The sequence below is a fragment of the Oreochromis aureus genome, linkage group 5 (genome assembly GCF_013358895.1).
Source record: "Oreochromis aureus strain Israel breed Guangdong linkage group 5, ZZ_aureus, whole genome shotgun sequence".
NCBI lineage: Eukaryota > Metazoa > Chordata > Actinopteri > Cichliformes > Cichlidae > Oreochromis > Oreochromis aureus.
The window spans coordinates 13,811,328-13,839,066 of record NC_052946.1 but is presented as its reverse complement, the minus strand read 5'-3'; the positions used below and the strand labels follow the sequence as shown (position 1 = coordinate 13,839,066).

General features: G+C 40.3%; 1 protein-coding gene and 1 long non-coding RNA gene across 2 annotated transcripts; one reads left to right on the top strand and one right to left on the bottom strand.

Moving 5' to 3' along the window:
• Positions 1–1,051: 1,051 nt before the first annotated feature.
• Positions 1,052–27,043, top strand: loxl2a (lysyl oxidase-like 2a). Its single transcript, XM_031747840.2, has 14 exons — positions 1,052–1,193; positions 3,085–3,389; positions 6,032–6,207; positions 13,178–13,386; positions 15,912–16,128; positions 16,699–16,882; positions 19,373–19,524; positions 19,615–19,782; positions 21,149–21,314; positions 21,583–21,823; positions 21,995–22,110; positions 22,266–22,402; positions 22,829–22,940; positions 25,845–27,043. Exons 2-14 carry the CDS (start codon positions 3,116–3,118, stop codon positions 25,913–25,915), a joined length of 2,223 nt encoding a protein of 740 aa, XP_031603700.1. The 5' UTR covers positions 1,052–1,193; positions 3,085–3,115; the 3' UTR covers positions 25,916–27,043.
• LOC120440252 lies at positions 24,526–27,627 on the bottom strand. The gene is made up of 4 exons (XR_005613107.1): positions 27,535–27,627; positions 27,348–27,443; positions 27,106–27,237; positions 24,526–25,537 (listed from the first exon to the last, which is right to left on the bottom strand). It is a non-coding gene; the product is annotated as an uncharacterized LOC120440252 (long non-coding RNA).
• Positions 27,628–27,739: the final 112 nt, after the last annotated feature.

Below are 27,739 nucleotides of genomic sequence, written 5' to 3'. Positions count from 1 at the left end.
TATTCTTTCCTGATTCAGCTTGAGCTGTTAGAAATATGCGGACTTTACCAAATGTTGCCATGGATGCCATCAGACTCACTGTACAAATGCAGTATTTCTCCTGGTGAAACAGTTATGAGGTTACTGGTTTTTGGAATCAATAAAGGATTGTGTGTCACACTGATTAATTTCAAAATTAGACTCATTTCTATCTTGAGTCTGGGTTTTTTTAGATAGCAGCGAGAAGACGAGAGAATTTGTGCAACTTTTTTTTTATCAACATGACATCTGATGATGACTGATATGAAGACTTGTTTGTTATTCTGAATTACACTTCTTGCACAGGTCAACCGTACATACCTTGTCAAGCTGCCCTGTTCCAAGCCTGGCACTTCAGTCTTTTTTGCTGCACATTCTTTCCACATGGTGGAGTCCTTAACACCAGTGTGCTGGGATGCCCTCATGGTTAAGGCACATACCACATAACCGAAATGTTCCAGGTGTGAAAGAGCTTGCTTGGCATGTCATTTTCCTCTCTCTTATGTCAGTCAGCCTCTATTTCCACACTGCCCTGTCTAATCAAGGTAAAATAAAATAAAATAAAATATTTGGAAAGCCCCGTAGAATCAGAAATTCAGCACCACCCCCTTTATTCAAATGGATCAGCCATTTCACTTTCTCGCAGTCAAGATCTTTATTAAGTGGACAACACCAGATGTGTTCAACAGGGGAAAATAGGAGGAAATCATCATCATTATCAGTTATATGTCCCTTTATTGACAGTTTTCTGCTTGTCTCTTACTTTGACGTGTTGAACAATACGTCGGAGAAAATAACTCAATCATAGAAGCCATGAATTGACAAAAACATCTTAACTAGTATTATAACGCAGGAAAACTACCATTTAAAACTCCCAGAACGAGTAAAAAAAATTACTCATTTCTAGATACAAAGAGATCCAACCCTCAGATTTTGTAACTTCGGTAATCGGGTCTGAGGGGGGCGGGTTTAGGATGCTGAGGCAGCCTCCCATTGGCTGCTGAGTTTGTGAGGAGTGGGACGGGCGCGCGCTGCCAGCTGTGAGGGGAGCAGAGGAAACGGCGAGTACTAAAGGGACAAAGAGCCCCTGCTTCACATGCCATCCTCTAAGACAGGTTGGAAACCTCAGCGTCCTCAAAAGAGTGTGAGCTGCTGACTGTCCTCCGTCTATCAGAGTAAGTCCTTTCACTTTGGAGACAGCCTCCCTCCCTCCTGCTGTCCGACCGCTGACTGGATGTTGTTTGGCACGTGCATGAATGTGTGAAACTTTGAGATATAATACCTTGTTCAGACTGAGTTTTACCTAACGGTTTCTCTCTGGGAAACTTAAAAACCTGGCAGGATTTATATTTGCATGGTTTGTCTCTTTTATATTCATTGGAAATGTATTTTATATCAAGTGTTTTTTTCCTATTTATGTGTCGAAGCGCGCTGGGGTTTGCTGTATCAGAACACGAACTACAGTCCTGCTAGTAACAAACTTTTATCATGCATGCTAACTCTGGTGATGACAGTAGACAGCTGTGCTAAGGACCCTTCAACACCTACCGATTTTGTAGTCGATCTTTCTTCACTCTGGTCAGGGCTTAATATCTCTTTATCGGTGACTAATTCAGATGAACAACAGACAGCACAAGAGCCCTGATTTTACCTGAAAAAGCAATAAAAGTATGTCGGATTTGAGAATTCCCATTTTAAAGGGCAAGCAGTATTTAATTATTGTTTGATCCTATTGTTTCTTTGCAACTACACGTTTTAAGCTTTGCATGCAACAGCATATGTTGTAAAAAGGTCCATTCACAACCTTTCTGGAACCACAAGTTATAACTGTTAAGATTAGATTCTTCTGTAACATATGGGTGTGTCTACAGAAGTGTTGCCTATGACATGCAATATGCAGAAGTATTTATTTAGAAGTATTGTTTACTCATGGATTTTGTATTAAATTTTGTTATAAACAAAAATTCCATGAGTATAGTAAAGCGCTATACAAATACAGGCCATTTACCATTTTAAATACACCATAATTGTACATGTGCTGGTTGGAGTATAGTTTGTGCACGCACAGCTGTTCTGAAATTCACTCAGACTCTGACTGACTGACTGATTTAAAACCATTACAGTGCACTTTTTCACTCCCTGGGTTTTATTAGGTACAAGACTGAATACTGAAAAGCCAAATTAAAGCGTCTCCACACTCAAACTGAACCTCTGTGTTCATTTCACGGGGAGATTGACCAGATGTTTCCGTATCGCAAAACATATCCTACACAGTCTGATAATTTATAGGCTCTGTACCCCAGAGGAGGTTTTTCAAGTCTGAAGTTTGTTTGGTTACCATGACGTCAACCCAGGAATCCCCCCCCCCTCTCCCCTCCCAAATCTCCTCTCTTGCTATTCCAAACAGGATCATCTGAAGGTGTCCTTACGTTCCCTCTCCTCCATCCCTCCCTTTACTCCCTTAGGGCTCATTGTCCCAACACTGACACGTTCATGGTTTGCCATGAAATAATGATGCACATGGAGTCAACTTTCTTTGTGAATACAGGTTCAGAGAGTTTACCTCGGCCTCCAGGCGCAGATCAGCAGATAAATAAGACGGGCAGCCCCCTCCCTGGTGGAGCCCACATTTGCTCTCCATTAGGCTGTCAGACAATGGAGAGAGAAATTCTTGCCACCTAACCTATGTTCTTTCCCAGATTTTCCCCAAATTTCCTTTTTTTTGGCAGTCGTGTCCATACGTTTGCTTAATATACTGTGAAATTGTGGTCATTTTTTTCTATACTTGTGGTTGCAAAGTTCCTAGTGTCAGTTCTCTTGAAGCTTGATATGAGAGCCAAACCAAGCTTAGCATTTTATACAGATACCGCTTACTCTCAAATTTTAAACTGGACTACCACATGCCACAAATGACTGTCTTCCTCAGCCTGTCTTCAGATAGCTCTCCATCCAGGTTAAATCCTTGGAATTGGGAAATGCCACTTATAAAAATGCCAAAAACACACTTTATTGCAGTGTTATACAGCTGATGGTCACAGTTCTTTGTCTCTTTGTATCTCTCTTTAGAGTATTCATCTTTTCCGCATCATTCTGCATCATGATGCGCCTGGCTGTTTTCTGCTTTCTCCTTTACACCTTGCTGGTGGCGTCCAGCGCCCAGTCAGACTCTAACCAGCCTGTGATCCAGCTACGTCTAGCCGGGGAGAAGAAGAAACACTACGAAGGTCGGGTAGAAGTTTTTTACAATGGAGAGTGGGGGACGGTGTGCGATGATGACTTCTCCATCTATGCTGCCCAAGTGGTATGCAGAGAGCTGGGCTTCACGGGTGCCGAGTCCTGGTCGCCCTCAGCCAAGTACGGAAAAGGGGAAGGTAAGGAAAAAAACGCACTAAGTTAATGAGATGTGTGTGTTAGTCACCAGGACAACCACCTACAACTTCATCTAATCAAAACCCTCCAAAGTTGGACTTCAGGTTGGTGCAGAAAGTGAGGTGCAAGTTATAGTGGAATAATGTGAGCATCCCTCAGCTACTCAACCACATCTACTCAGAAATAACCTATCACTACATGCAGTTTCATAATTTCCATTAAAGACAGGTTTCCCCTTGTCTAAATGCTTATACCCTGAGGTACTGGTTTTCCCATCAGAGGAGAACTGAGACACACCAATCAGTTCAGAGCACTGGAAGAAGGAAAGACTGGAAAGATTTGGAGCGTTAACCAGACACATGCACAGACGTAATCTCATCTCCTCTTTTATAGCTTTTTGTATCTTATGATTTCCACCATGGCAGTAAAAATACTAACAAGATTCCCAGCTCTGTAAAGGTGTTAGCTGCTGGCTGCTGGTGGTGAATGTATGTTGGTAGCGCTAAATGAACTCTTATTAAAGAGTTCATTTAGAGCTGCCAAAGCATTTCTTCACTCAGTGAGCCACTTCAAAAGTTAGGTTAACTTTTCACGGCATTGCTGTCATTATGGAAATTTCAATTCAAGTTTCTTGCAGCTTTATGCATATACTATTATATACCTATAGTGTTTTATAGGAAGCATTTAGCAAGTAGTTTGTACTATATAGCTGTGTGTGCATCCTGTGTGAAGCAGTTGTTTGCGCTCAATTTTAGCAGCGGTTCGGTATATACAGATGATATCCTCTGGGACTTGGCTTTGGGAAGGGTGTGCCCCTCAAATGTTTCACAAACTCAATGAAATGGCAGTTATGAATAGGAAAGCTGCAAATTATATTTTGCACTAATATAAAAAGTTGCACAATCTGAAATAAAATGATCTTTCTGTTGGTCGAAGAGAGAAGGGGGTCCCTGTTTTCCTGAGTGGATGTCAAATTTGTAGTGGAATCACTTTGAAAAGACATGTCTTCATGTGTGTGTATATGGAAACTAGCTTTATCTGTTTTTTATGTTGTTGGTGGAGACAGATGGCTATAAAAGTGATCAAGAGGATTTCAAATTTCCCATCGTGATGACTAATGCGCTGTTGAAAGCAACCACCAAATGTTTCCAATTGAAGACATAACAGCAGAACAGTTATAAGGACATCCTACTTGGATGAGCGTTTTTCCTGCAAGGATGCAAATCATATCCCCAGCTGCTGTTGCACAAATGCTGTTTGCAATCCCAGTGTCCCCCCCCCAAAAAAAAGGAAAAAAAGAAAATGTGCAAATGTTACAAAGTTTTGGGCTATAATTTGATTAGCTACAAAATCCATCTAATCCATTTTATGCAGGTCCCTTTAGGTTTGTTTTGAGCTCTTTGGCTATGATATTGACATAAAGTGCCAATAAAGGCTTAATTTATACATTTATGGCTCCATGTAGACTGTCCTCTCTGTTTTTTTCAGTGCTTGTTAAATCCCCATAAGGCCTGCAAATGATGTTCCTACCAATGCAGTCTAGGCTTAAAACAGCTGGCAATGCTGAGTATTTGCTTAGATAAAGGTGTGCTGAGACTGAGCGGGTTCTCCCTCTGCTGTATTCCAGAACCAGAGCGCTTGGCTCTTATTATAACGATGATCCAGGGGTAATCACTTCTCTGCCAGGAGGAAGCTACGTGACATTTATATCCAGTCACTTTCTTGGTATGATCAGGATGTTCCCTTGCAACATGTTGAGACTGCCAGAATAATGAGCTGGTGGTTTCCCTCACGGCTGATTCAGAACAGCCAGCTGGACAACAGATGATTCCCTTCAGCCATGACAACATTTATTAGGCAGGTTTTTGGCTGAAAAAATGCACCAGGTTATGTCAGAGACCAAACACATCTCCACGTGAGTAGGTTTACTGTGTCTACGGCTAGACTTCAGTGGACATGCTAGAACAGAAGCCAATAGGGCATGATTTACAACGCCTGTCAGGGTATAACATTTAAGACATTCTTTCATTTGCTTTTTTTTAAAATGAGGTAGACACATGTTAGGGAAAGCCAGTGAGAACTCAGGGTTAGGAGAAATTGTGGCTCAGGATGAAGCAGACATAATAGTTGCAAACAGTCAGAGTATAACAACATATTCTAACACAAATAATGATTATGTTACAATTGATTGTTTGTATATTAATTGGTTGGAAAAACAGTTAATGATTAGGTGAATAAAATATTAAAGCCAAGACGATTGGCAGATGTACTTAAAATGATCTTGACTGTGCACCATTGTCTGCTCAACTGCGATACTCTTATATGTGCTGCAGACACGGCTGACAGTATTGTTGACAATTTAGTTGGGACTGCTCTTTTGGACTAATTATGTGATGACACCATTTCTAAATACCGCCAAGCATCTTTCTCTGTGTTCTGATCTGTTAAAGATTTTCATATCAGCCTGTCACAGGATAATGTTGGCCTGTGATAAGCTGACTACTTGTTTTTTTATTTAAAAAAAAATAAAATTCCTTCAAAAGCACCGTCATCACTACCATCCAAGAAAAGCCATCGTGGGCAAAGCGAATCAGCATCTGAACACACGTCCATCTGTGTGTTTCTCTGTTTCCGTTTGTTCCAGGTCGTATCTGGCTAGACAACGTCCACTGCACAGGTAGCGAAAAGAGCCTGGCTCATTGTGAGTCCAATGGCTTCGGAGTATCCGACTGCAAACATTCAGAAGATGTCGGCGTGGTGTGCAGTTCGAAGCGCATTCCAGGATTCAAGTTCATTCGGAACCAGGCCAACAGCCAGGAGGTAGGACCAACATATTGACAATCGAAATACATGCATTCGGTACAATTGCAGTACAATTAATATGTGCATATATGCATAAAATCTTTCACAAATGTTAAAAAAGGCTAGGGTAACTTGATTGCAGTATCACTAACACTCTGGTAGAATGCACACATGGTTAAAGCACAGACATGTAACCTGAACTGATGTTCTGCACAATAAAGGAACAGAGGTTAGGCTTGGGATGAAAGAAAACTTTATCATAATTTATTGCTTCAAATGGCTCCAAGGTTTTTTTTATCTCTCCACCTTTTCTAACTGAAATCGGCTTGCACCATTAAAAGCAGCTGAACTGTTGAAAGAAGGTGTAACATAATATTAAAAAGTTTTAAGAAGCTAAAGCATATACGACGCTTACTTATTGGTGTAACGTAGTTTTTTAAATGATTAGTAACAACTAATTACTCTCTAAGAACAAATATTTACACTTTTCATTTGAATTTTAAAATAGTAACAGCTAAATCCCCATGTTTCAAACACTGTGTTATATTGTGATTATGCTAAGTAAACACCAACTTCCAAATGGCTTATTTGAAGAGTTTGGATGGCTAAAAGGATACACTGAGGGAAGGCCATCTGTGCAAGAAGTCACGTCTGCTATGGCATCATGCAACTGAAATGATCCATGAGTAAGCTAAAATATTTAGCTATCTGTTCCATGTTATACTAATGACTTTGTCAGGACACTATTAGTCTATTACTGCCCACACCAGACCCCCACTCTGCACACTGAGATTGCAAAGATGACTCAGACGCCAAGAAGTCCTTCCAGCCTGGCTGCTGAAAATGCCTCAGTACTGGATGGAAAGTCAGTGTGGGCTTGTGCATGTGACAGGAGAAAGGGAGGGAGATTATTAGAGGGAAGCATTCCTGCAGCTTGTCTGAAAGCAACTTCCTTTTAATAATGAGGTTTCCCTATTTAAGACCACACTGATAGAGATGAGTTTTATTTGGCAGTCTTTAATAAGTGCTTTACTTTCTTTGCTACTGGACTAAGTACAGTTTCATTGTTTGCTCATACTACGTGTGGGGTGGTAGACTTGGCTGCGTTACAGGACTCTGTACAGCAGCCAGAACAGGGACTATATTTTTCACCGGATTTAGTTGCGATAACACGCCCGAGGAGAGCATCTTAAGTCCTTCTTTGTTTTGTTAATGCCTAGTCCAGTCATGTAAGAGGGGGGAAAGTAGAAGAAAGGTGAAACTGAAATGTTTAATTATGGACTGTTGAACCGTATTCACAATACTCTTATTTATATAAGTTTTATATATATGCACAACATCTTGTTTATTATGTGTCTTGTGTATTTAGGGCCTCTGGGGTGTTGCTTTAGTTCAGTCCCCCACCCTCTAAGTGTTTCCTTGGTTTGGCTGAAGCCTTTTAAGTCACAGGGGAGAGGAATGGGAAAAAGGTGTAGCTACACCTCTGAACTATACTTGAACTGACACCAGCAAAGAGCAGCACTGTTCCTGAAATCTGTTTATTCACAGCATGAATTAACATTCTGTGTTCAGTGTGGAAAATTCTAAGTAAGGGCCAATGAAGCACGGTGTTCTTTATAACTATGTGGATGCTATGAAGAATATTTCCTTCAAAATGATGAACACTCGTCTGAAATGTGAAGAGTTTCCTAGGACATTACATCTCCTTTTCTAAACACTGTGTTGGTGCTGTGCCTGCTGATTTTTAAATAATTTAAGTGAGCATGAATCACTAGCATCACTACATCACTAGCACTGCAAGCAATGTCTTGATTTATAAAATTAAGTAGTGAGTCTCTACAGAGCACAAATTTGCCACAGACATCAAAAATATTGTTTTTGTGAGGAACAAGTCCTGCGATTGCGTTACACTTTATCAAAGATGGCTCTCTCTATCAAGTCCTGCTGGGACCACAAATAATAGTCTGTGTCCTGCTGCTGGCATGGATTTCCCAGTTAGTATTTTTGCAGTGTCAGTCAAAAACATAAAATCCTAAAAGTAGCATTTACAAAATATCAAGTAACTTTGCTGAAAAACAGCTTGACAGTCCAAACTCAGTTAGCCTCAAATATTCCCAAGCTCTGATTTGTGGAAGTCGGGTCCACTTTGCTGCAGTCTGCTACTGATCTGATCAAGCCACAGGTCTTGCCCATGCAACCATTCTCAGCTGGTTATGTAACGCTCCTGAAACAATAACACAACAAACATTCCACTGTGACTGAATCATTATAATATTAATTATTTTAGCATGCAGCACATAAGCCAACACAGCCAGTTTACTATTAGCATGTGTTTGTTTCACACAGGGATGGAACATCCTGGCAGAAGAGATCTTTTTAACAGTAGAGTGGTTACAAGCAGAAGACTTTGTTTAATCTGTAGTTAGTAGTGATGATTACACGAGCTTTGCCAGGTTCAGGTTTTTATGTGGGAATGGGACAGTACAGATCGTGATGTCTCATACGAAGATAATTATAGGTTCATGGTAAGGATTCATAGGAGTCATTGCAGGATGTTCTTTACTTTGTGTTTTCCAAGGAGTTGGCACTGCTGTGTACTTGTGTAATTGTTACATAATCATGCAGACTTTCACTGCCAAAAAGGAAAATCCAATGCAAATGTACATAAGATGGATTTGGTTTTATATGTATCTTTTTCTAAGTAGTTTTCACATAAAGGAATCGCACACCACTGCTTGCAGAACATGATTATAAACAGATTCTATTCTATGGTCCAGCGAGCAGAAATTAACTTCTTCCTGAAAAGAAGGAGTAAAAGCAGCTGTAGCTGACTAATATACTATTCATCATGTTTACTTCAAACAAACACTTTCATCAAGAATCAACACCCAGCCTTGCTAATCACAGAATGCGGCACTTAAAAACCTTCCGATCCTTTACACAAGTAACAAGGGCAGAGGTTGCACTTCACTCTATCGGATGAGATGGGGCTGGCTCATGAGAATTTCAGTTATTCACACAGTGTGCTGTATGACAAAAAGAAGGAAACCTGAGCCAAAGCAGGATAAGCCTATTCAGGATGATGTATAGCAGAGGCTTTTGAGGAGATGAGTGATCAACGGGAGAAAAGGTCGATGCCTGTCAGAAGGCTGAAGTCAGTCTCTCTCTTGCAGATAGAACTGTGCAAGACATTTAACACATGTTCAGCAGCTGGAGCCTCATTTCAGTTCTGGGTTGCACAGCGCCCAAGTTCTGATTTTTATTATTTATTCTTGTACTTCACGTGCACATTTCGCTGACTCGTGTGAGCCTCTCCTTTAAATGTAACACAATCTAAGTGTCTGTTTTGTAAAGTTTACACAAATGAGATTGTTCTGAAAGAAGTTGTGAAACAGTTGTGAAAGAGTGTTTATTCTAAGATAAACTTGCCAGCTGTAGATTCATTTAGTGAAAACACACAGAGTGGATCAGCTCTTCTGATTTGACTCTGTCAAAGATAGCAAGTAAATGTGTTTGCTACTGAATGTTTTTTTATTATATTAAAGCACTTTGACTGGAGTTTATTAGTATAGTTCAGCAGTTAATCAAATGCTTGTGTTTCATTTCCTATATTTTATATTCAGCACAGACACCTGTAAACATGTGTGTTGCTTCTGAGATTGGGGGGGAGTTGTTCTTTTTTCCTATCGCAGTGGGAGAAGTGTACTCTAATAGGTATTCCAGATGCAGTGACCACTGAAACTCACTCTCTTTCTTTCCCCACACACACACCCTCGCTATAGTCAGAAGGGCAGAAGGGGGGCCAGTGAGGCAGAAAGTTAGGTGGGGCAGATGTAAAAGTCATTTCAAAGAGCCGTACTGTTCTTTTGCTTTTTCAACTAAACTTTGGCTGATTAGCATTCATACTTGCTGTGTACCGTTGGGTGGGGCAGGCGGGGGTAAGTTGGGCACGTGTAGATGAACGTGCAGCAGTGGCTGGAAAGCTGATTAAAGTGGAAGAAGTGCACAGTAGTGGAAGCATTAGTCACCGGCTAGACCACAGGCTCATGTCCACACATTTACATTCTGAGGGGGGACCCAGTCAGAAAAACAAGTCTGCTCCCCAGCTGGAAATAGTTCAGTAATGGACAGAGCTCACTTCACAGACTAGCACCGAATAGATCTGAAGGAGGGATGTTTACTTTTTTCAGTTGTTACTTACAAGCCAAAAAACCCTATATGAATTAATATTTTTGGATTAAAAAAAGCTGTAGAATGAGTAAATCATTACAGGAAGTTGGGAAATGAGATGAGGTAACCTTGTAGAAATCCTCGACTGAGTATTAACCTCAATGTAATCTGTAGGAGGAAAAGCTGTCACCCAGTACCTATTTGGACTGGTCTATTTGTCACGTCACACTGATTCAGATGAAATCAACATATAAATCCTACTGAGCACTTCAGGAATATGTTGACACTTTAGGAAGTATACTTATTTGTTTTCTTCATTGTTGTTGTTTCCTGTTTTTCTTTGATTTTCTGGAAAGAATTACATAAAAATTACAGAAAAGTGAAAAGTTTGAGAAAACTAATGGAAACAAACAAAATCATCTACAGTTCTTTAAAAAAATCTGCCAATCTCTGAAGCACATCGTGTTCTTAGTTAGATACAAACTATGCTCTTAAACAGAGCCAAAACTGGCTGTAGGCTTTGAACTGACTGCTGGCAACATCCTCATATTTACCACACCAGTGGTATTGATCTTCTCACCTAACTGCTTGTATTAAAGTAGTTCATTCTGTATATTTTAGTGATTCTGTATTTTCTTCTATTGTAGAGGGATAATGCATTTTTGTAGCTGTGTAACTTATAACAGTTTGTCTTATTCCAACACAGGAGCTGGATTTTTTTTTTCTGACTTTCTTTGAAAAAGTGCTCAAATGTGGCCAGTGTATCGAGTTGGGCCTAGGCCAAACAGAATTATGCTAAGTTAGGGGGACGCCCAGACTGATCCCAGCTGTGCATATCTGTCCTTTTCTCTTCAGCTCACACTTTCAGAAGGCCAGTTTCCTGCCTCTGAGCCAAATGCAACAATGGTCAGATGTGTCTTAATAACCTCATATCTGAGTGATTTTTCTTACTATTTATTTATTTAGCTATTTATTTATTGAATTTGGTCTTTTTTGTTTTTGTTGTGGCACGTTCTTTTATTTTCTTTGTTTATTATGAATTAAAAAACAATCTAAAATCCTATGATTACATTTTAATTGGAGAGAGCCAGCTGCGTGATCATAGTCATGTCTCCTCACCTTCCCCTGCTAGACACGGAAAACACTCTGTCATGCTATGGCCAGCAGGAATCTTCTCATGAAAGAGTGGTTTTTACCCGCTCTAACCACTGCGGTCAGGGGGAGGACCAGGGTCACTGCTGAAGCAGTGTTAGTGGAGGCTCCTCCTTCCCTGCAAGACCCTGAAGCCTTGAACATTCCCTCAGGCTGACGCCATCTCAGGAAACCACCCTGTGGGCAAACATTTGATATTCTGGGAGACATGCCTGAATGTTGGGGTTTTTCAATGTTGAAGAAACTGGCTGTTATAAAATTACTGAGTTCAGCATACCACAGAGCAGCTCAGAGTTTTGGCTCTTTTTGGCACCCTCAGTGCAACTTCACACTCAGTCAGTAACAAACGGCAGCACTTGGCTCATGGAGAGAAATGAAGGAAGGCAGAGTTATTAGGTAGTTGCTAAAGCCCTTAGGTCAAAGGGTACCATTCTTTGCTGTATCAGCACACATGATGCTAATTGTGAGCACCGGTGGCCTTCACTCTGACCGGCATTTATAGCCCTCACTAGATAGCTTTGAGCTATTCTGCACAATCTCCAACCGGAAGCTCCTCAGTGTCTTCGCTCACCCTATCTTCTGTCTTTAGCCTTAACTTGCTTAAAATTGAATTTTACAAAATGTCATGGATTACATGGATTTTAAACTTTTTGTTTCACTGCTTCCTATTTTCTGATACTTCTGCAGTCATACTTGCTTTGTATCGCACGCAAGTATGTTCATATCTTATGAGATATGAGATGTGAGGTCTTTTAAAAATACATTTGACCTACATTCCTTCCAGATTTGGCCAAAGGGAAAAGACTTGTATGTATCCCTTTGTGCTCTGCTTGTTTCATCTTTGCTCCTGACAGAGAATAGTGACATTGATATAAGACCCAGCAGCTTGTCACGTATGAACTATTCCCTTTCAGCGCTTTTTCTGAGGAAATCCAAACACTGTTTGCCAGTTTTGACAAAACTGTGAAGTGCAGTGTGTGCCTCACACAAGTCATTCTGTTGACAGGGATCTCAGAGCCTTGTGATGTTTTGAATAATTGCTAATACCTGATCCATTTCTCATGTCAGGGGGGGACTTGACTCCACTTCTAGACCCATAAGCAGACAGAGTTAAAGCCATCTGTTGGTCTGAGTTTAACTTAAACCTTAACATTATGGTGCATTTGCAGAGACACTAGCTTTTCTCCTCATTGTCTGTGTGTCAGTGAAACAGAATTCACTCTTGATGGTGGGGTGGTGAAGAGGCTTATGCAAAAAATATCATTATGCAAGTTGATGGAAACTTTACATAATAAATAGAAAATATAAGCTAAGCTTGCCAATATGTGCGAATCCAAGTCTGGCCAATTAATGTTCCCAAGGGGCCACAATTAGAGCCAAATTGTTACGTCTACTCTTTCTTGTTTTGTTTTTTTTGTTTGTTTTTTGTGGCCTATTGGGAAAAGTAATTGCCCACCCCTATCCATCTACAATAGACCACAGCCATCTGTTACAAATTTATTAGAAATTCTGGAAAACTTGCAATATTCAATTGAATAAAAAGTCATACTGTAGTCAGAGGTCAGTTTTTTCCATTGGACTAAAAGTATGATACTCTGTCTGTCTGTTTTTTTACATGTGTTATAAACAGGAGAGCATGAAACATTATCTCTGTTCTGTTTGTCAGGGCTTGACGGTACAGGTGGAAGAGGTGAGGATCAGGGCCACATATTCTCACAGAAAAAGGATTCCCATTACTGAGGGCTTTCTGGAGGTAAAAGACGGAGGCAAGTGGAGGCAGATCTGCAACGAGGATTGGAACCAGAAGAATAGCAGGGTCATCTGTGGCATGCAGGGCTTCCCTGGGGAGAAACGCTTCAATACCAGACCCTACAAGTGAGTAATGTTGCTGGGGTCACCATTAGGGTTTAAACAATTTCACCTAGATGTAATGAAAAAACTTCACCTGAGTTAAACATTTAACATTTAGTCCAGCTAAATACAGCGCAGGTTATCGCGGCGCTACATATGAATCCTTTCAATTTCACACTGGTGTAAAACATCAAACCAGACATTCTTATAGGCTAAACAATCCATTTATAAACTATATCATATTTTCTGGCAGGAAACATAAAACTTTATGACTGCCTAGTTTACTTAAGAGTGTTTAGCCTATACTATGCTGATGTTATGAAACGTTACATAATAACCAGGTTTGTTTACTGTGGCTGTCGCTCACGCCTTCATCCATTTTCTACTAGAATAAACACACTCGGGCCTGTAGATTCCTGACAAGAAGCCAAACACCACCAGAGGAAGCTTTGGCATATGCAGGATGAGTGCAGTACATTATGAAACAGTGGCTCTTCTGGCTCTATCTTTTCCGTCTCAGTGGTTTTATCACAAAGCTTTTCAAGTGTCACAGGCAACATGCAGTCTGACACAACGGAATACAGATGTTTTGTAGCTGCTGCACATGAGAAAGCAATCACAAGAGCGAATCTCTCTCCCAGTCTGTGTGCTGGCATCTAAAGCCTCCCAGAATGACAGCGGTGTAAAATCAGTGAAATCAAGACCCGAAAGACACGAGAATATATTTACAAGTACTGCTGAGCAGGTCTGCAACTGGATTTTCTCATTGATGTTTCTGGGTAAGGATATCAATGATCTGGTAAGATCAAAGCAAAGAAGGTGGTGTTCATTCAAAGAAAATCATGATCATTTAATTTGATGGTAATGCATTTCAACCAAAGGAACTATATGGAACATGAAACCAGCGTTTAACTTTGTTGATTACTTGAGATCATAAAGCTGATGTGGTTGTAAAACATGTGATTCTGCTGTGGTTTCACATGATTCACTCTCTCAATCTAAATTTGGCATCACTTTAAAAGACTGTGTATTGCCCTCGTGTTCATACCAACTTGAATTTAATTTTAAGGTTCTGAACAAGGTTTAAGGACTAAAAAGTTGTAAATAAAGTTCCTGCTGGTTTCATTACATGGTATGCTGCTTACAAGACCCCTGCTTCAGGGTCCACTCTTGTTGGCTTCTTCAGTGACCCCTAGTTGATTACCTCCATTCAAGTTTGGGGTCATAGGAATGTTAAGGTATTTTCACAAGAATACTCCCATTGTGCTTCACAGCAAAGGGAGAAGACTGCTGAATTCCTCTCACTAGAAAATAAAAATGTCCATTCCCCATAAAACAGCTGCTTATGATTGTATTAATGTGTAAGAAAGAATGGTGAAATCTTTTATTTGTTCTTTAATATGAAAGAAGTGATGCATGACTATATAGTACTCCCAATCCAACTTTAAGCTTCTTTTTTTCCTGCAATTCTAAAATGGTATAAAACTACATTTTTAGAAACTTTATTTTACATAACTTAGTTGATAGTAGACTTTTGTGGCATCTGTTTCAGTTAGTGATTAATGATTCAGTGGGAATCCCAAGCAAAACACTTTAAAATATAAACAGCAGTATGACATAACACAGCAATAGTAGTGAATAAATATTGACTATAATTATCACATAGTCTGGGGTGTACTAAAGGCAGGGAGTGGACCTGTAATGAAGGACTTGGCAAACAGAGGTTTGAACTGAAAAACAAAAGCAGAACGACACCAGAACGTGGAACAAACAAGCAGACTAACTACAAACTGAACAGCAGCTAAACTAACAAACAGACGAAAGTAACACCCACAATAAGGGAGAACACGACAACGAGCAGGGGGCGATGCAGACAGTAAATACACGGGAGGGTGATTACAGGAGTTGAGACAAATGGGAACACAGCTAAACAAAAGCAAAACTAACGAGACAGGAGAAGCTGAACCAAACATCAAACACATGAGACAAGAGATTATCAAAGCAAAACAGCAAGTAACACTCGTACTCAGACTAAGACACGTGAACGTGACACTGGAACGGATATTAAGGAGATATGACGGACTGGGAAGACCAAGGATGAAACACAGAGAGAAAAACATGGGAACATGACTGGAAATTGGAGGTAAACAAATACTGGGGAAAAAAGGGCAGGACACAGAGATGAGACAGTGACGACTGGACATGGAGGAGAACAAACAACAAACCATAAATTAGGAACTATAAACAACAAAGTCAGATGCACTAAAAGAATACAACAATCAAAGAGTCCAGAGCAACCTCAAAGACTGAGTCTAAGACCCAGGACCATAACAATAATGAAGTTCCTTTCCCTGAAAAGTTTAAAATCTGTTACTTTTAGCATCAAATAACAGCAGTGGTTGGAAAAATGTTGGCATTTGTCATTCTTCAACCAAAGAGAGGAATAAATATGATGTGTTTTCTAATACGGTTCGTAAATCATGCAAAATTAACCAAAATGTTACATTATATGTTGTAACAGTTTGTTTTACTTTATGATTCTTTCTCAGATTGCTGGCCAGCCGTCGAAAGAAGAACTACTGGGGTTTCTCTATCAACTGCACAGGCAACGAGGCTGACCTTTCTGATTGTAAACTGGGCCGAGAGATAGAGCAGAAAGGCAACAGCACCTGTGGAAAGGGCATGCCTGTAGTGGTCAGCTGTGTGCCTGGACGGGTCTTTGCTCCTAGCGTCAGCATCGGGTTCAGAAAAGCCTACAGGGTGGAGGTTAGTCAGATTAAACACACTATACAAAGTCTTAAAAATCATAACTTTACTTAGGTTTTGTTTATGTTGTCACATGTCTCTGTCTGTAGTTGAAATTTGTCAAAATGCAAATGTTTGTAGTTCTTCTAGATTAGACACAGTTACTCAATTATCTTAAAAGAGAGACATGAAAGCTCCATTTAGAGCTTTTCATGTTTGCTTTACAAATAGTGCATACTGCTGCATGTTTACACTGCATTATAAGACGCACAAACGTTTCTTGTTTGTCTACATAGTTCAGTATTCACATAGAAGTCCAGTAATGGATTACAACATTTACTGGGTATTAATAGCCAATCAACCATCATGTTGCATCACTGGATGCTATGATCATTAAGAAGGTCTAGATTTGTAAACTTTTCAGGCTCACTCTTAGTGTTTTCAAGCTAAAAAGTAAATAAATGAATTCATCCAATCATCCATTAAACTGTTTTAGTTTTCTTCAAAAATGTAATAACAATTAGAATCTTTAAGGTCATTCTCTATAAGATATCCACTAATTTTAGCTTTTTTATTGTACTGTTTCCATAGCAACCCCTGGTACGTCTAAGAGGCGGTGCCATGATAGGTGAGGGGCGAGTGGAAGTCCTGAAGAATGGAGAGTGGGGAACAGTGTGCGACGACAACTGGAACATTCGCGCTGCCACAGTGGTGTGTCGAGAGCTGGGGTTCGGCAGCGCCAAAGAGGCCCTGACTGGCGCCCGAATGGGACAAGGTACTCACAGATTTGTCACTAGCATATAATTGATGCATATGGTGGTACACAGCTATAGTTGTAGGTATAAAATACTTTTTTTTTTAAAGTTTGTTTTTATCTTCATTAACATTTTATATTTAAAATGGTATTACTCAGCAAGAGCCCAAATACAGCCTGACCAGACCTCATTCCCAGCTGTGAAAATGAAAGGTGTGGGACTCAGGACTGGAGACCTTCCACCTTAAATCTGACTTCTGTATCACAGTCTGTTTTTTTTCTCACCTCAGTCAGTCTAGACCTTAAGTCAGCACATCAAGGCGTTAGGGAATGTATGGAGCAGCACATTCATGTTTATACATTGACCCAAGACCTGATTCTGTGAAATGAAATATACCACAGCCTTATGAGAATCACATGTTCACTGGAACAGTTGCCTTTTTCTCTGCCTGATTCTCATAGCAAAACAGAAACGTGCACAAAATGTTCCAGTACAGAGAACAGCTTTTATGGGTTTCAGAAAGGAATTCTTTGTTGGAGAATAAACGAGGTTATGTGACGGATCGGGGTTTTTTTCTTCTTTTTTTTATGAGCTGACCACTGGATCCAAAGATGGCGCTACACACTCTTGAAATACCTTGTTGTGTTTGTTTTCAGAAGTCAATGAAGTGGACTAAACAAGCATGTTGGTAGATTTCCTGATTTATTCTACTGTATTGAAGGAACTAGATGAAAGGAAGAATTTCTGGATGTCATATTTACTTTTTTCAGCTGGTAGAGGATTTCACTCTTTGTGTAGCAATTTTGTGTTATGCATTGATGGGTTTAATAATTTCTAAATGTATGTTTTGTAATTTTTTTAATGCATGTTATTATAAAATAGATTTCACGGATTATAGTCATTTGTCAAACCTTCATATTGGCTGCTTGGTTACAACGGCGCTGTGTTCCTGCTGTTCCACTAAATTTATACCTCTCCATTGGCTCCCTGTCACTGTTTTGCAAGCTTGTATCACATTCCTGCTCAATCTCACGGGAAGACTAGCAGCATAAAGTTAGCACTCGCATGTTATTGTGGAAACTGCACCACATGGAGAGAGAATTTGTATTTTTTACAGGCCCTACGTGTCTCATTTTCATTTGACATAGGCGACTGCTTGTTTCCTTTGCAGTATAATTGTAGGGAAAGTACATGTCTTTGGACAGACAAAACACTCTGGTAGGTAAGACAGCTGCTGTTTTAGTCTGTAGTAGTTGGCAGTAAAAGCTTGTGTTTCCTGCGGCTCTAGTTCCAAAAAGTTATGATGCCGTTTAAAATGTAGATAAAAGCAGAATGCAATTTAAACTGAAAGAAGTGCAAAGAAAACATGTCAACTATTTCACTTGAGAATTTTATTGCTTTTTTAAAAAATATTATTATTTTAAATTACATACCAGCAAAATGTTAAAAAAAAAAAAAACAATAGAGGCATGTTTATCACTGTGTTGCATCACAGGTTTGAACAAGTTCAGGCCTCCTTTATCGTTTCCATCAGGTTACATGTCGAAACTGAAATTTAGCACCTGGACTCATCTTTCTGTAGGGACATGTCATAATACATCTTCATTGTCTTGCTAAAATATTGAAGAACTCTGAAAAAGATGTGAATGTCAGCAAACATTGCTCCATAAACTTTAAGTGTTGTTTAGCATTCATGGAGCCTTCATAGAAGTGCAATAAGGTTTCACAAGACCATTACGGATGGTGGCCTTTCCTTTTTCAGTTGTTTTTAGTTTGCCCACAGGACAGTTTTCCACTTGATCTCAGTCCATTTGAAATGAGTTTGGACTTGGACAGCGATTCTGGATCTTCTTCAAGTTCTTTCCTTGCCTGGTAGAGTTTAAACTTGCATTTGAAGTGCCATCTAAACACTGGATTTGCTCACATTGTCTTTCAGAAATGTTTCTGAGGCCATTCAGTGATTTCCACTATAAAACTGGGTCTGTTTTTAATGTTAACGGTCCAAAGAACACAGACATTTAATATTGGTTTTTGGCCTTGCCCCATACAAACAGACATCTCCCCAGAGTGCTTTTTAATGATACTAAGTCCTGCGGTCTTTCACAGACCGGGGACTTATTTTAGTCATGTTGCTAATTAACATCATTAGTCGTGATTTCCCAAGAGTTGTTTTGTTTCTTTGTCTGTTTTGTTTTGCATTGCACAACATGTCACTAAAAGGTTGGGACAGGTACAACAAAAACTAAATATTTTCCTGGAATCTATTTCAATACAAAATTATATTTTTCGAAATATGATCAAAATCCAATGATCTACTATTTTCAGTAAATTCATCCCAACATTTTTGGAAACAGGCTTGTAAAACCATTGTGTAACCCAAATTGATCACGTCTTCTGTCCAGTAATCTGAAATTAGCTTTTCTTCTCTGTAATGTACACAATATGAATACCTCAGCAGTGAGTTTATGACAGCAGTACTCATTGTTAATGTGCCTAATGTGTACTTGCAGGCATTGGACCGGTCCACATGAACGAGGTGGAGTGCTCCGGTTTCGAAAAGTCCCTGACCGAGTGCTACTTCAACCCTAACTCTTTGGGCTGCAGCCATGAGGAAGATGCAGCAGTCAAATGTAATGTTCCTGCCATGGGCTTCCACAATAGAGTGAGTAAACTCTGTCTACCATATAGAATAAAAAACTATGTGTGTGTAACAGTTCGGGAGATGTCTAAATGTATATATCCCTTCCCTCAGCTTCGGTTAAGTGGCGGCCGTAACCCATATGAGGGCCGTGTGGAGGTCCTGGGGGAGAGAAATGGGTCTTTAGTGTGGGGCACAGTGTGCAGTGACAGCTGGGGGACTATGGAGGCCATGGTAGTGTGCAGACAGCTGGGCTTGGGCTTTGCCAGCAATGCTTTTCAGGTAAGGTCTTCCTCTAAGCCCTCTTACATCCAATCATTTTTAAAATGAGCTTATCTTTGCAGCACAGACTTTCAGCATGCTCAAAGTCAGTGAATACCATTAACTCTCACTTTAATAAGCTTGAGCTTTATTGATCCCTGAGGGCAAAAGAAAGACATCACTTCCTTACAAACATCAAACGCACACAGTCAGCACAGAAGGGCAGGGAAGTGGTGAGAAGGAGCTTGATTTATTTTGTTTGAAGTTTAGTGGACGCTCCACCAGTAAACCCACTGGCATTACTTCCTAGCGTTAGTCTTGTCCTGCTTGCGTTTCCTTCTTGATTTTTAAAGAAGACCCCAGACTCCCCTTACATTATGAGGTGAGAGATGTGTTCAGACCGCCCTTGGGTTTTTTTTTAAATATATTTTTCTGTTTAAAGGCACTTTGGATTTGTGGTTTCAAATCTTCTGGAAAGTATGTGTGTGAATCATGGGGAGGTGCATTTATAGCAGCAGGGGGGCTATCTGACTAAAGTGTGCCCATCTATGCCAAGTCATCTAGTCCTGTCCAGGCATTATAATAACATGCCCCTTTATTACCCAACGCTGTAAGTTATCATTACGTAAGGGTTATCGTGTTAAGAGTAATAGATGTCTAAATCTTTGCTATCACAGAGCAGGACCTCTGGCCCTCTAGAGCCTCTTTCCTGTCTGACTTTTAAATGCTTCTCCAGGCAAACCCCACCACCAGATGGAAAGAATGACACTGAGCTTACAGCTATACAGCTTTATGTCTGTCCTTCTTCTCAGCCCACCAGCAAATACTCCCACATCCATATCCCTCAGCTTAATTTACTTCTCATGACTCCTCCACTTCCTGGGTAGATGATGGAAAGTATGAGTTTTCCTAACAGAAGGTTTTCCCTGTGGTCTGCAAAATGTTGTAATAAGGCTGAGTCAGGCGTGAGAGGACAAGAGAACACCTCTCCCTGTGTGGGTGCTAGATACTTTGACTACATTTGGCTTGTGGGACACCTGGTATGGCAAGTCTGAAAATTAAATACAGGAGGACAAATAAGATTATGTTGCTGTTGAAAACCTATCTCCCATACAGATCATGGTTTCCACAAGACTTTGAGGAGACTGATCTGTATCTGTTTGATTGCTGCTAACAGAAAGAAGTGAGCCATTGTATATGCATAGCTTAGCAGCAGTAGGTTTTGTGCAGATTAAACAAACATACAGGACTGTAGTTAGATATGTTGCTGGTGAGTTTTGTTATAGCCAAGCTCTGTTTTTGAACTTTTTAACAGTAACACAGGGGTCTCAAGCTTTGCATCAAAGTCTTGATTTTGTGTAGTATATAATCTGTTTCCTTATAACAGGAAACATGGTACTGGCAAGGAGACTCATCAGCTGATCCTGTGGTGATGAGCGGGGTGAGGTGTTCAGGAACTGAGCTGACTCTGGAGCAGTGCCTGCATCACGGGAAACATGTTGCCTGTCCCAAAGGAGGTGGACGCTTTGCTGCTGGGGTCTCTTGTACAATGAGTAAGAAAATGCAGAAAACTATAACATATACATTTAGAACCTTAAATGGGTTCGGAGCTATGTTTCTAAAGTATTTATTGTGGAAATGGAAAAATAGTTTGAGGACATTGGTATAGTATATGCTGACTGAGGGTTGTGACTGGGTCACTTAAAAAGAATGAAACACTTGTAGTTTTGTAGCTGTTCAATATAAATGTTATAAAAGTTTCAGTGGAAGTTTCTGTGCACCCTCATGTTCTAAATCAGCACGATTCCTTGTTGCTCACAGCGGCCCCTGACTTGGTCCTGAATGCTCAGGTTGTGGAGCAGACCACATATCTGGAGGACAGACCCATGTATGCTCTGCAGTGTGCCCATGAAGAGCGTTGTCTGTCCGGCAGTGCTGACAAAGCTGACCCTAGCTCCTACCGCCGCCTTCTTCGCTTCTCCTCCCAGATCCACAACAACGGCCAGTCAGACTTCAGACCTCGGGCATCACCTCAGTCGTGGGTCTGGCACGACTGTCACAGGTGACGCATCTGGAACAGATATGTGAAAACGGCAAACTTTTTGGTTTTTCCTGTCAAAATTCAGAGGAAGCCAAACGTATCTGACAGGAAAGCCACTAGAGAAAAGTGTAAATGTTACCAATATTTATATTAGTGTAAAATTATGGGGTTTTTTTTCTTTTTATAATCCAGGCATTACCACAGTATGGAAGTTTTCACCCACTATGACTTGATGAGTCTGAACGGCACTAAAGTGGCAGAGGGCCACAAGGCCAGCTTCTGTCTTGAAGACACCTATTGTGATGAGGGTAAATACGGACACTCATTATATTAGAAGAATATACATTCAAATATAATAATAATAGTAATCTATTGTACGCTGTTTAATTAATGAAATGAATGAGCTTACTGGGCTGTATCTGAGTGACCTCTTCACAGAATCTGTAACCTTTTCCTAATCCAGGAATTCAAAAGAGGTACGAGTGTGCAAATTTCGGTGCACAGGGCATCACTGTTGGCTGCTGGGATACCTACAGGCATGACATTGACTGTCAGTGGATCGACATCACAGATGTGAAGCCCGGCGACTACATCTTGCAGGTAAAACGTCTGCTGTGGTTGTCTGGTTGTAGTCCACACGGCACATCTGCTGCTGGAAAGATGTCTCATCTCCAGCCAGCAGAGTCTGCTAGATCAAACAGACACGAACAGTTTCCACAGCTCTGCATCTGCCTGTTTCTGGCTGTAAGCCCAAGGAGCCTCTGATTGCGGTTCTAAACCAAATGAGCAGGAGTTGGTTAAAGTCACTTTTATATTAGAACAAATTTAGTACAGCATAGATTTATAGTATCTTAGATGAAGGATGAACTCTTTCAGTCTCTTTTGTGCATGATCAGTCATTCTATTATCATCTTATTCTATTGTTGGTCTTCACACTTGTGTTATTTGGTTCTCATAAAAACTAATTAAAGACTTGAAATGTGCCAAGAGAAATGCTTTAACAACCATTGTTTTTCCTTCTTCCAGGTTGTAATTAACCCAAACTATGAGGTCGCGGAATCAGATTACACTAACAACATTATGAAGTGCCGCTCCCGATACGATGGCCATCGGATATGGACATATAACTGTCATACAGGTAAAAAGGATCTTTTTACCCTCTGCATTAAGGACTAGGGATGGGTATCGTTTAGGTTTTATCCGATACTGGTGCCAAACCGGTACTTTTGAAACGGTGCCGGTGCTTAAACGGTGCTCGAACCGGTGCTTAAAGAATGGAGAACACAAACTTTGTCCAAAAACCTCTCATGTTTAGCTGTTTTCCACTTTTTCTTTGGTCATTTTAGCCTTTTTGGCCAGGGTGAAGGGAGTATCTGCCATCAAACAAGAAGACAGCCGCATGTAACTATGACGGTGTTTGCTAGTTCACCTTACATGCATTAATTTAATAACGTGGTTAGCCTACTCAACGTAAATTACACACGAACAACATTAGAAAAGACATCAGAACATCAGAAAAGAACGGCTGCTGCTGCTGCCATCATCATCCGTCATCATTTCTGCTACACTGGCAGGGCTAGGGGCCAGGACTCTACTCTTCGGGTTCTTGGGGGATGTTGCTAACTCCGGGTCCGACAACAGGCACCACACCCACAGTAGATGTGCACGGTGTGAGGTCTCGCAGCAAGCTATCAAATACGGTGCATTTCTCGGCTTAAAAAAACGCTATGCGTCGCCAGGTTTTAATCAGATTCGAGGTGTTACCTCCTTTGCACAGTATCACCTTAACCTCCTAGGACCTGGCGTCCACATATGTGGACGTCACTCAATTTTGCTCTACATGGGCCTGATATCCACTTACAAGGACTTTATACTGCTACTGTGCTATCAAAATTTTTAATTATTATCCTCATATGTGGCTCTTATTTTTCTTAAAAACAAAAATAAGGTAAAAAAAAAAAATCTGGCAATTTTTTATTTTTATATTCATCGGGCCCCAATATGCCCAAATATCAAAGAGAAATTGCAAATGCATGCCGTGGAAGAGTTCGGGTCTTAGGAGGTTAAAGCACTTGTTGCAGGCTGCTGAGTTTGCATCTTTTGCTGTGAAGTACAGCCAGACTTTGACTGCTTCGCCTTGGGCATTTTTAATCTGTAGCTCTGCTCTAAAAGAACGTACGTACCTGGGCCCGCCTACTATTTTTGGAAAGGTAAAATGATTGGCTAGAATCCAAAGTGTATGACATCTCAGGAAAAAAATAAAGCACCGAAATGTGCGCTGCTTTTCGGTCTGGTTACTACCGTTTATGTCAGAACCGGTGCCATTACCCATCCCTATTAAGGACAAAATATTCTTCAGTAAAAAAAAAAAAAATTGAGTGGTGCTTGGGACTGTACCTTAGAAAGGTCTACATTTAAACAAACTCAGTTTAATACTGAGGTTTTCAGCCGCAAAGAGTCTGCACCTGAATAGTCTGAGCGTTAAATGCTAACTCCCCTTCTCCTAACCTTCTTTGACCATTTATAAAAATAACTGTTCTACTGTATCTGTGTGATGTTTAAGTGCCCAGTTCACAGCAGTCATAGTGAGCAGTTTTAACTTTGGGATCATGCAGGACAGGTCTACATAATAAAAACTTTTGTCATATAAAATATGACATTAAAACTTGTAGTTTTCCTGTTTTCTCAGAATTGTGCAGAATCGTCTTTAGCACCAAAACGACTCAATAGATTTAGATTTAATTCACTCACAGGCACAGAGGATGATTTCAGAGGAAGCCCCCTTTTTATGTAGAACCTTTACTAAATACAAACTTTTACAGTTTCTCAATGATATTTTGATATTTTACAAACAGAAGATGTTTGATGAGACATCAGTGACAAAAATGACATTAAAACAAGCCGACATAACATTAGAGGAACAGGTAACACTGAACGTTTCTAAGCTCCCTCCCAAAGTTTCCTGTAATGTGAAGAACTTTATACTTTAAGTATTTGTGTGTTAATTACACAGGCAACAACCTATTACTTTTACAACTGTAAAAAAAAAAAAGTTTTTTAAAACAGAAACGGAAACTTAAAATCTTACAATTAACAAAAAAAAAAATAGTGTTTTATCTTATTTATGAAATCTGTTTGTTAGCGGATCTGCATTACTCTTATCTATACACAATGTACTTCTCTGACCAAATCCTGAGATACGTCAAATGAAGTTAAAAAGGAATGAATACTTCTGTAGAATTACACAACCAATTCATCACCTGCATCAGCAGGGCAAGACGAGAACGGGGAAGAAAAAAACACATCTATCCATCCATGGATCCTTCCAATTAATCTGAAACTAAAAAATCCTGCCAGGAAATCACCCTTGAAAGAAATTTTAGTTTTGAGTCAGCATGCAATAAAATCAAAATAAGCCTCCCATCTTAAATCACTATGATAATTTCATTATTAGTCAGGCTAACAGTGAACAAGAGGCACCACTGCAGTAATGTACAAAGGTCAGAGGTCAGCTTCAAATACAGCACAGCAGCTCCTGCTCAAAGATCATTCAGGATGGATGATGATGATGGCAGCAAGGGCATTAAACTCCCAGGCCTCTTCTTAACTGTGCCAGCCTGCTGTGCTGATCAGTGAAGGTGAGCAGTCATCACTCTTCATGGTCACTGATTCAAACATGGCCACTTTTGAGTCTCTTCAGAGGGACCGTGAAAGGAGGGCAGACCTCTGCTGGACCTTTTTGTAGAAAACAAAAGGACAAAGTCTGCCTTTGGACAAAAGTTTTACTAATTTAGAGTAAAAAAAAAATAAAATCACAAACTGGATTTTTTTAATAACTGTGCTATCACTTTATCATCGCATTGCATCTCCGTTCATGAACAAATGGTGCACATTTATCCATTTTAAAGCAATTGTTACTGTCTTTAATTAACATCTGTTTACCCGGGAGCTTTATAAACGGTTTAATAAGGAGATCTTTAACTAGAACATCTGGCTTTTGTTGCTAATCTCTTCACTGTCCGCTTCCTGTCTGACTTAACAGGTGGCACACTGAGTTCAGAAACGGAGGAAACGTTTCCTGGATTGCTGACCAACCAGCTTTCTCACAGGTAGACCTGAGAAGGACAGGTCAGCATTGGTGGATGGGGGGTGCAGACTAATATTTGACAACCACTAGAGGGGGGCCTGGGCGGATGCGCCTCCTTGGAGCAGTGCTGGATTATTGTTGAGCTCCGGGCTCATCTGGTACAATAAACAATGACTCAATGGGAAAATGAAATGCTTGCTTACTAAACCATTAACCGTATTCAGATGTTCAAAAAGTGTTAGTACAGTGTAGATTTGATCTGATGTTTATTTACCAGGAGAGATGCCATGAGGATTGTAGCCAGGTAACTCGTTAAATAACCCATGCCAACGAGGGCCGCCTGCGTAAAAGTTTCCAGTGTTTGGGAGAACATTTTAAACCAAAGAAAAATCACGACATGAGAGACCACGACTCTTGGACTGAGCTCTGTTTGAACGGGTGAAAATAGTGTTGTGCTTAATCTGGTGCTACAGCCTGTACTGTTGCCTCGCAGCTGAACCGAGAGACATTTGCCTCAACAGTAAATAGTTAAAGGAATTACTGACTCAAAACTGTGAGCAGTTTTAATAATAATACATTACATGACTATGATTATCTCTGCAGAGCAGAGATACAATCTGTGGATACAGCATGTCTGATAAGTAACTCCTGCTCTCAGAGGGATTCATTGTAACAAACTGAAACCAGGACTAATTGTAAAATTTCTATTCGACCTTCCGAGCACTTAATGTACCAACATCTTGCAAAGAGCTTACTTCTCCCAGGATTTTGCCTTTCACATACTTGACACATACATTTCTGAAAATATTTTTAATTTATTCACACCGCACACACATTTTCATCTTCTTGTTCTGCACATCCTCTCCCTTTCTTTATCGGTGTCTGAGTTGTGTTAAATTATTACCATCAGGGAATTTGATTACATTGTGGAAGTGCTGTAACAACCACACATGTATGTGAAAATGCCTCTTCGTGGTTTTGTACATTTTTTTTTATTCTAAATGTGGCAATTCAAGTGTGCTTCATGTTACGAGGATACTTGTTAGTTGCTGTCTGTTTTTATTTTGTATGCATGGATGAATGTGGGAAAGCACTATGTTTTAAATAAAATGAAATGCTTGACAAGCAACAAGTGCTTCTGTGTCATAAAAATATTTCCAACATGTGAGCTGCGGGAACCTAAAACTTAACCTGTCGCTGTTATTAGCGCGTTCACCTGTAGTGCATGTTGGCACTCCTCAATATCGCTGCACTCTGCCTCGCCCCTGAATGCCCAAGGCTCTGGTTACCATCCGCCTAGCAACAGCACAGTCTGTCCTCGGACGTTCCTTCACTGGCTGGATGAACTCTGGAAGGAGGCACATAAACAACCATATTTTTAAAAAAAACAACAACAAAAAAACCCCGCCATTGATGATTTTTCAGCCAAGCATATTATCGCTGCTATGAATCTCCCACCTGCTCGTCTGATAGCCTTGCCTTGAGCTTTTTTACTCCCATCAGCCAGTGCTCGAGCCTTCAGCAGTGGGTGGCAGATAGAGAGAGCATGGAGTGCTGTAAGAAGACACATTTCTTTTTTTATTCACATCATAAGCTTTAAACCTCAAACCCAACATCTCATTCATCGTGCAGTGAAAGCGCTCACCTGCTGACTCGCTGGAAAAAATCCCTAAAGCGTGTGTGTTGTCCACCCACTTGATCTTCATTCCACCATCACTGAGGCAGACAGAGAGCACTTTAAGCAATTTTGTGGCCACATCAGTCGGTTTAGGGTGAGATATTTTCTGGATTTACATCAGACGGTTTCAACGAAAACTGAGACAGCTAAAGTAATATATACCTGTGTAATT

Coding starts and splice junctions, on each gene's coding strand:
- loxl2a (XM_031747840.2), top strand. CDS start 3,116: ATGATGCGCCTGGCTGTTTTCTGCTTTCTCCTTTACACCTTGCTGGTG. Junction 19,783..21,148: donor TTGCCAGCAATGCTTTTCAG/GTAAGGTCTTCC, acceptor TCCTTATAACAG/GAAACATGGTACTGGCAAGG. Junction 21,824..21,994: donor GTCTGGCACGACTGTCACAG/GTGACGCATCTG, acceptor TTTATAATCCAG/GCATTACCACAGTATGGAAG.